The following is a 10,017-nucleotide window of genomic DNA, read 5'->3' on the forward strand; positions in this document are numbered from 1 at the left end:
AAACAAAATTTGATAAGGTCTATTTAGGCCACAGACCAAACCAACCTGATCTTACTCGGTCAATTACTGCAACGGTAAGGAGCACAGGCAAGGCGACAGCCGACAAGGCAGCCGGGCCGCACGTGACACCCGCACCCGCCGGTCCGGACCTGAAACCCAATCGTCTATATAATCCCCTTGGCGTCCGACGAATTACCCTTTTGCCCCTCCAATAATTCTGCCCCTTGTCCGCACGCACGCGCCCAGCTCAGCTCGGCCCCCTCCCCTCCCCGCTCCCACCGCCTCCCGAATCCGGCCTCCAAATCTCGGCGGGATCCGCCGCGCGGCCGCACGGATTCGCCTACCGGAGCCGCGGCTCTGTCGGCGCGGGGGCGGGAGAAGGGGGGCCTGCTCCGGCCCGGGGGACGCCGGATCTGGGTCGGGGGGTTTCTCTTCGGGCTCGGAGGAGGAAGGGCAAGTCACGGTGGCGTTAGTGGTGGTGGTGGTTGCAGCGGCGGCGGTTGATTTGTGGGTGTGATTCGTGGGCTTCTTGTTGTCGGTGTGCCTGGTGCTGGTGACGCGCCATGGATTACAACCCCGTGGACAGCAGCGGTGAGCGCATTAGATTTGGGTGGCTAGGGTTTTTTTTTTTTTTGTTTTGCTACTTTCTTAGCTTGGAATAGGCTACGCTTTTGGGAAGAATTAGTGTGAGGATTGGCATTATTAGGGCATTTTCTCCTGTTATCTTGTTTTACTGTACTGTTTTTTCTTCCATTTCTTGCAGATTGTTAGTGCTTGTTCACTAGCTTGCTGGAATTTGTTTATCCTAGTAGGTTATTATGGGCAAATCTCGATGATAGGTTATTGTTTTCAGCTACTTGTTTGCTGCAGAGGTCGTAACTTTGGGGTTGTTAGTGAATGCTGAGTTGAATGCTTCGTTAGGATTAGTTTTGGAGCTTCTTTTACAGGTTTCTGCCAAGAGAAGGTTACCATTGTTGTTCTAAGAAAATGTTCGATGCGACACTGCAGGCTTTATCTAATAGTAGTAGTATGAGTGTAATGGTTGCTCCCTGATTTGATCTGCGGTGTTTCTAGCAGCTGATGTGTTGATGGTTCCATTGCTACTTGTTATTGAATTTTACAGGAGCATAGCTCGTGATCAGCACAAATGTTCTATAGCTTGCACAAACAAGTCAACATGATATTCTTAACATAATTTACAGTTCAGTAACACGTGTGTGTATATTAGAGCTCTTTTTCTTTCAGTATAATTTTAGTACCATATGCCATTGTGTCTGGGTTTCAGTTCAGCTAAATGGTTGTACAATCATTAATAAATAGCTAAACCCTTAACTTGTGAGCATATTATCTTTCATTTCCAATTTGATTTGTGGTGCTCAATTGACTAGCATGTGAAATGGTTGTACAATCATTAAGAAATAGCTAAACCCTTAACTTGTGAGCATATAATCTTATCAGTAACTGGCTTAAATCAGTCTAAATGTATAATAAAAAAATCGAGATTGTGTGCTAAGCAATTTATTATTTGTTGCAGGAACTGATGATGATCTTCCACCAACATATCAGAACAGAGGTGTAAGAGGCAGTGGACGTGTTAGTGGTAATGGGAGAGATATTGTTAGCGCTGTTCCATATAATAGAACTAAGCCACAGACAGATATGGAAACACAAATTCATCAGCTTGAGCAAGATGCATATTGTTCTGTTCTTCGTGCATTTAAAGCACAATCTGATGCTATTTCATGGGTAAAACACCACTTAACTCCGTCATTCTTCATCTTCATTTGGTGTAATCATTAGCAGTTCTTTTTCCGCAAAACTGACCAAAAGACAAATTTGAATTCAACTTCTAGGAAAAGGAAGGTCTTATCACTGAACTTAGAAAGGAACTTAGAGTGTCTGACAAAGAGCACAGGGAGTTGTTAAACAGAGTGAACGGTGATGATATCATTCAAAGAATAAGGTATAATATTGGGCAGATACCCATTTTTAATGGCACAATGCATCTTTTGTTTTCTTAACTTCAGACATTTTTATTCAAGGGAATGGAGAGAGACAAAAGGTGGGCTTCAGGCAGATATGGTGAATAATGCTCAACGTTCACATGATCGCATGCCCAGCCCTACCACCTCCGCTCGCAAGAGGCAGAAGACGTCACAATCCATCCCTTCTGCTTCTGTACCTGTACCATCTCCTGCTGTGCATTCACAGACACTGACTGCCCCAATGCAACCATTGTCATCAGCAACAAAAAAAGTAGCTCCACCTGGTACAAAAGGCAAAAAGACTAAGCCAGTAAGTGATGGTTGAAATCTGCTGAGACAAACCCTAAGACTTCTCTAATTGTGATGTTGTAATATGACCTTATTTATTTGTTTTTTTTTTTTTTTGCAATTTTGCTTGAAGGGCCAGAAGATACCAGGTGGCTCTGCAGTCAAGACCATGTCTTCTGCTGGCCCTAGTGGTAGGGGACCAATTATGAATAAGAACCTATCAGGTGGTCTTCCTACTGAACCAATATCAGTAAATCCATTAATCGGACGGAAGGTCATGACTCGGTGGCCTGATGATAATAGCTTTTATGAGGCTGTTATAACTGACTATGATCCACAGCTGGTATGTTTTATTCATACGTGATTAAATTTATCTTTGTTTGAAGTACTTCTGATGTCTGTTCTCATTAATCATAGGATCGTTATGCACTGGTTTATGACATAAATACAGCAGATGAAACCTGGGAGTGGGTTGACTTTAAAGAGGTAAATTCCCTTTTATTATGATTGACTTCTGATACTTCACGACTTAGTTTGCTGTTGGTATGGTACTAAGGCTGTGTTCGTTTGGTGAGGTTGGGAACTCAGCTCCTCTGCACGCAAAACGGAGCGACTCATTAGCGCATGATTAATTAAGTATTTGCTATTTTCTTGAAAAATGAATTAATATGATTTTTTAAAGCAACTTTCGTATAGAAACTTTTTGCAAAAAGTGCACCATTTAGCAGTTTGAAAAGCGTGCGCGTGGAAAATGAGGGTGGTGAGTTGGGAACTCTCTCAAAGGAACACAGCCTAATGCACCAACGAAATACGAACTTTGCAAAAGCTAGAAAAATGACATGTCATGACATTTAAAATTTAAGTGGGAAACTATTGTTTATAGCTTGGTATCTATGTAGTTATATAATTAATATGGAAAACTATGTTTGTTATATGGATGCTTTTTTACCTTCAAGTGGATAGAACAAGAAGATGATTGTTATATGTTTTCATCTTGTTATAACCTATTCCCTCTGTTCCTCTTTAATTTTCACCATGCACAAGACACAAATACTGATACTTAGCATTTTCCCTATATATGACTAAAATGCCCTTTGCTTTATTTTATTGGTAAAAGTACAGAAGGTGCACTGCTCAACGTTTTACATGCTTCTACCGCTGTACTAATGGTGCCTGGCTAGGTACAACAAATTAAAAATCAGATACTAGAAGCACCCACCCTGCATCTGATGTTAGGGTGTGTAGCACGGGGGCAAAATTTGAAATTAGTGTGTTGGAAAACGTGGAGTGACATGTAACATGGAACAAAAATAAACTAGAAAGGGGGAGCGATTACTTGCAGATAATATGACTTTATTCTATTGTTAACTGTAAAAGAAAAGGCAATTATGCTACTTGGATTTTTCATTGATGTGGAACTATGACCCTCAGATATCCTGTTTGTTTTCCTTATAAGAAGTGTTTTTTCGCTGAATATCAACAATGAACAAATATTTTCATTGATGAACTTTTGAAGGGCCAATATATTGTGTTTTCAGATTCCATTGTATTTGTGTTCTGGTAGTTTGCTTTTGGAGTTAATTGCCTCAGGGTGCACAGACTTGTTTGGTGGATGCGAATAGGTGCAACAACATGTGAAGCGCCAGTTCTGGTGCAATAACTTGCTTACTTTGTGGAAATCAGGGTCAAAATGCAAGCATATTAGCGCTTTTCAATGCTGACTAGCATGCCATGTCAGCTTGTATGTAAGTAGGACGCATGTAGTATTGTCATTTTGCATAAAACCACCCGTGCTTGTCTGTTCTATTCCCCATTGCTCTGGTCCTCTGCCAAACCGTTTTGTTGACAGCCCTTTGATGGCTGCGAAGGAGGACTGGGCTGAAGAGACAAGGCATATGATTGATCAGGATTCTCAATAGGTGACCTGCAGATCGAATCACTGCAAGGATGCTAGCATAGCGATCAGCATGGTGCCATGTCAACTTGGGTGGCAAACCTTGTTAGCAGAGCAGGAAGACGCTGGCACTCCAATGGCAAAGCGCCCCATCCTCTAGCATACAATGTTGATTTCTTGCCATCACGATTCGAATACAGTTAGTGATGAACTGCAAGTGTGTCCTCACTCACTGGCTCACTGGCTCACTGCTGCATCCATATCACGCTACTTCAGCTCAATAATCCTGCGTGGCTCTTTTTGGCCCTAGTTCCAACAGTCTAATCAAATTGTTGCACTGGATCAAGCATTTTGCTTGTTGGTGTACCTATTTGTGCCCTCCAAACAAGTTCATGCACCATGGGCTTAGCTTACCCTTTCTTTTCTTTCCAACATCAAGTATTTAAAAATCTTAGTATTTCAACACCAAATCAAAACTTTGTATTATCTTATAGGTTTATGCAAATTTCCTTCTTTTGGAGGTAACAATATTTAATTATTTTGAGTTCAATTCTAGCGAGCTAGATGATATTAGTTTTTTTGTTTCTGCATTAGCATAGGCAGCACAATATATGTATTTCTTTATATGTGTTTGACAAAAGTTACCATTGTATTTAAGCAAGAAACAAGGCCTTTTAATATGTTCGTTATTTCTTGTCCTTGAGTGCAGATGGCACCTGAAGATATTAGATGGGAAGGTGGCGACCCTGGAATAATCCAGCAAGGCCGTGGCGCTACTGTTCATGGTGGTAAGAAGTCAAGCAGCCGTAATGGCCCCATGTCAGGTCCTGGAAGGGGGAGCAGAGGGCCGCAAAAGAACACATCCAGGAAAGAGTTTCCACCTTCACAAAATGGTGTTGGGAAGAAAAGCTCTGGTTGCATAGAAATACTCCATACGGAGACATTAATAAAGGAGGTTAGTTTGGAAGAAACTTTGCCTGTTTGTTTAGACCATGCAAGTGTTATCTGCTCTATGATGATAATCTACTTATCTAGGTGGAGCGGGTTTTCAGCGCAAGCAACCCTGATCCTCTTGAAATGGAGAAAGCAAAGAAAGTGCTCAAGGTAAACATGGAAATGTAAAATATTATGGTTAGGTGCCCTTAAACTTAACTAATAGACATTATTGCAGGAGCATGAACAATCTTTGATTGATGCAATTGCAAGGCTTGCTGAGGCATCTGATGGCGAAAGTGGTAAATACTAGTCTTTGTTGCCTGTCCGTTCCAATAGAAATGACTTGACTTTCTTTCTAAGCTGGAGAAACCATCCACCGTTACCTAGGATGATCGCCTAAAAAATCAAGGATCAAGCCAGTGTCTAGTGCATAGCGGTTCCTAGATGTCACCTAGGACCAACTCGACTAGTGAATTTCAAGCAATTAGCAAGCATATTACATAAAAATTAGACATGAGAACACTAAAATAGCAGCACAAGAGCCCCTAGGGCAGGTTAGCCTCCTTTCACTATCTAATGCCTAATTGCGTGGTTATATGTGGTGCCTATGCAATGCCTAGGGCTGACTTTTATAGCACTGCTCAAAATATAGGCATTTCAAGTTTAACCATGCTTGAACAGGAAGCACTCGTTTTAGCTATCTTCTGTAAATCATCACACTAGGCACTTTCAATATCATACTGTAGATGATCTTACCAGAACTTCTATTTGTGGTGTAAGGGCTCTACGTGAGCACTAACAGAAAGTAGCTTTGGCATTCAGTAAAAAAGAAATTAACAGAGGTGCATCAATTTATTTATTGACACGCTCCTCTCTTGTCATATGGTTGAAGCAGAAGAAAGGGCACAACCCTTGCAACACAACCGTGGATGGAGAAACCATCATGGTGGAAACTATGCAAATGATATGACTATCGAGGGTCACATGGTTGGAGATGCTGATGCCCTGTAAACAATTACTGAACTGTATACAGAACCCTTTTTTTTATCTATTGTATAACTTCAATGCTGATTTATTCTAGATTAGCACTAGGTTCAAAAGTATCCTCTAATTGTTTCAAATGAGTTTATCTGTTATGATGGGCCTCTCGAATTGTGGACTTTCGGAAAATCAATATTGGTGAGAGGAGAGCGTTTTGTAGAATTGTAGTCTGGCAGATCATGATGACACTGTAAATTTAGATGTGGAGATATTTTTGGTGTCGTACTACTTTCAGATGTGACTACTCACTGGAGATGTATGTTGTTTTGTACTCGCTAGCAAGCAGAACACGCATTTTTTTTTTGTTTGTTTTTGCAATGTTTCTTTGAGCCATGGTTGATACTTTTTAGAAAGGGTAATTTGAAACCATGCTATTATAATTTTTCAAAGTTTGAGATATGCCATCGGTATCTCAATGTTTGTTATGAAGAAACGGCTATATCGTTACAGAACCTAAACCATTTAGGGCTCTTTAGAACGCAGAAATTTTATGGGATTTTTACAAGAATTACTTTTAATTCTTGCAAAAAGAGTCATCTGAGGTCCCCTAACTTGTAAATGAATCTGATTTTGTCCTATAGACCCCCGTTTTTATAACAGGAATCATTCGTGTAAACAGTACCATTTTCCTGAATCAAGTAGTCTGGTACACACGAGTTTATAGCTGAAATACCAAAAGCACATACACGAGAGTCTAGTGCTAATTATTACATCATAAGCCCGCAGGCATTGTCTTAAATCATCGGACCGAGCGGTCCGGAATACATCCAAAAGCAGAAATAGATGAGGCAGCGGAATTCAGGCAGCGGCATGCCATTGCCACAGGCAACGACCGTACTAAGACATACTGAGCGCCATCGTCTTCATCTCCCTCCTGGTAGTAGGCATAGGGATCCTCCGAAGCTTCATCTCCCGCTTCTGATTAATTTTATATTTGCAAGGGTGAGTACCAACCGTACTCAGCAAGTCACCACAGCAACAATACATATGAAAGGGGTATTTCAAAGGATGGCTATGGCTCTTTTGCATAAAGCCAGTTTTGTAATTCTTTTCACAAGCCTAAGACCTAGCATTGACTGATCAAATTTTAGTACCAGTATTTATATTTAAACAACGACGGTTCTGTCCACCATCCATTGTGTTCCCAAGGATAGCTTCCCGCCATTGAGTTGTCATGGTTTTCTGAGGACGCCCACCTTCTCGCCTCTCAGGAAGTGGCTCCATCAGCATAAAAATCATCATGCAATATCCCATCCCACACAAGTTAAAGAATTTAGAGTCTAGCCAAGTGTAATACATGTCCCGGTGCTCAATAACCGTGAGCACGGCTATTCGAATAGATTTGGTTTACTCACACTGTAGTGGATGTACACTTTACCCGCACTCCGCGACTGCCCAACACATGAGCCTCGTCCCAACACATGAGACGCGCCACGGCAAAGCCTTTTGATAACCTCGCATTGGCAGTACCCGCTCCATAAACTTAAATCCTCATGCACTCTAGGCGTCCATGTTTCTAGCAGTGAGAGGAGTTCTGGCGCTCCCGGGAAAGAGAAGTCTCACACATATTAAATTATGGTTCAAGTTAAGTTCTCTCTCTCACACACTCATGGCAGTCCTACCAATGGCGACACCGATGTAGGGCACGCCTCTCGGCCCTACCTCAACGGCTGTCCCACCATAGTGCACCTGCCTCACTCAGGGGTGAACCATCTATGCAGGGATACTGCCTCCGCTCGGCTATCTACTCCGCTAGTTCTATACCCATACGAGAAGTGCGGTTGTACGGGGGTCGTTTCATGCTTAACTTCATGGCTCGGTCCTTAATTGACCGGGGACGGTACTAGCCTTTTCCAGATACCACCCAAATCCTCCGTCCGCCCCAGTCGAAAACAGTTGTTTTCACTTTATTTTCCTTTCACAAATCATGTCATCAATTTCATGGCAAAGTGGCGCTCATGTCTCCACATGCCGCATCTCAATTACCTTCCCAAAGGTAATTACCCAAGCATATAGCATTTGATAAATATGAGTATGCATGATTCTAGAATAGCATTTCTAAGCAATTGTCATAGTTGACTAGGGACTCATACGTAAACATGGTTACAATGATTTAAGGGTAAACAATAATCAAGGCATGGCATAATCACAAGTGGGATGTTCATCATTTCATGCAATTTTATTTGTAAACAAAACAGTTTCGCAATTGGGATCAACATGTTCAAGGAATAGTGATGACTTGCCTCGCTCAAAGTCTTGCGGGTCTTGGCCTTCACTTGGATCCGCAACTCCCTCGGGCTCTATAGTTACGTGCGAAAATTGATTTGAATTCGGTTAGAATTCAAATAAAAATCCAAATAAATCCAAATGGAAGTCGAATGCGAAAGTTGATTCTTTTATATTAACTCTACTATTCGCAAACTAGGGCAAACCCAATTTCGATTTTTAATATCCTAAACTATCTTGCGGTTATAAATATTTTGTTATCGTAAGTTTTTAATTTAATCTACCCGAGCATTATATCCATATAATTGGTTAGAAATTTCTATCGCGAGCTAAATGTCGGACGGAATCCTAAAATTATCTTATAATATTATACGTTTTAATTTAGTCTATGACTATACGATTAAATATAATATACGTGTAAAATTCTTAGCGATTAAATCCGAATTTCTACCGTGAATCGATTACTTATAGAGATTATCCAAAAATGATCTATAATAGTCTATAAAGATTCATCTAATTGTTAATTATATCTAAATTACTACTGCGAATTTATTTCTTTTAGAAATTACCAAGAATAATTAAATTTTGCAATTCTACGACAATGATTATTCTATAGTTAAATTCTAATTATTTTAAATTTTCTAAACTATTAACCTCCCAAATTTTCTTCCAAATTTTCTATTTATTTTTCCTTTTCTTTTTTTTCTCCCCTTTCTCTTTTGTTTTCTTTTCTTTTTCCTTCTCTCTCTCCCTTTTCTTTTCTTTTTCCTTCTCTCTCTTTTCTCTTCTCCCGGCTCCTTTCTTTCCTTTCCTTCTCTTCCTCTCTTCTCTTTTCTTCTTCCTCCCTACTGGCTTCTCCTTTCCCCTCTCTCTCTCGGCTCTTGTCTCTCCCGGCGGCGACGGCAACAGACGCGAGGAGGGGGGGGGGGGGGGGGCGGCTTACCAACGGCGGCGGTTGCGGCGCAAGGCGATGGCGACGGCAGCGCAAGGCAACGGCGACGGCGGCGCAAGGCGATGGCGACGCCCGGAGTAGCGCACGGTGTGGCGCGACGGCACCGAGGGCGGCGGCGCGGCAGCACGACGGTGCTGGCGCGACGGCACGGGAACGGCGACGCGGTGGAGAGGAAAAGACGAGGAAGAGGGGAATGGAGTGGGGAATAATGGAGAGGTGTGGGGGATTTTTATAGGGGAGAGGGGAAAGGGGAGATAAGGAGGGAGGGGGGGTGTGATGCGACGGCGGCGCGGTGGCGCGGGGCGCGAGGCGCGACGGCGACGGACGAGCGGCGACAGCGACGGCCGACGACGACTGCGGGCAGCGGCACAAGGGGCGAGCGGCGCGCAGCAGCGCGGGGCTCGAGGCGGCGCGCGGGACGCGAGGCGCGGGCGCGCGGCGCGAGGCGGCGACGCGACAACGATGGGACGGCGGCGCGGCGACGGGACGGCGCGGCAGCTCGGGGCGCAGGGCCGCGATGCGGCGGCGGCGCGGCGCGCGGGCGCGCGGGCGCGGGACGGCGATTCGATGGCGCGGCAGTGGCGGCGCGCGGCGCGAAGCAGCGACGGCGACGTTGCCGCGGTGCGGCAGTGGCGACACGACGGCGGCGCGGTGCTTGAGGCGGCCGGGCGCGATGGCGACGGCCGGCAGCGGCG

At 43.5% G+C, this 10,017-nt stretch overlaps 1 protein-coding gene across 2 annotated transcripts; it reads left to right on the plus strand.

The window, feature by feature from the left end:
- Positions 1 to 217: 217 nt before the first annotated feature.
- LOC127782329 (protein EMSY-LIKE 3-like) lies at positions 218 to 6,446 on the plus strand. 2 transcript variants are annotated; one of them, XM_052309486.1, is made up of 10 exons: positions 218 to 591; positions 1,535 to 1,746; positions 1,854 to 1,963; positions 2,043 to 2,295; positions 2,407 to 2,616; positions 2,691 to 2,759; positions 4,877 to 5,122; positions 5,203 to 5,271; positions 5,339 to 5,402; positions 5,996 to 6,446. In XM_052309486.1, the coding sequence occupies exons 1-10, from the start codon at positions 564 to 566 to the stop codon at positions 6,112 to 6,114; spliced, it is 1,380 nt and encodes a 459-aa protein (XP_052165446.1). In that variant the 5' UTR covers positions 218 to 563; the 3' UTR covers positions 6,115 to 6,446. The 2 variants fall into 2 exon arrangements, with proteins under 2 accessions (XP_052165446.1, XP_052165447.1); XM_052309487.1 differs by having other exon boundaries at positions 219 to 591; positions 5,999 to 6,446.
- Positions 6,447 to 10,017: the final 3,571 nt, after the last annotated feature.

This window comes from Oryza glaberrima, chromosome 8 (genome assembly GCF_000147395.1).
Source record: "Oryza glaberrima chromosome 8, OglaRS2, whole genome shotgun sequence".
NCBI lineage: Eukaryota > Viridiplantae > Streptophyta > Magnoliopsida > Poales > Poaceae > Oryza > Oryza glaberrima.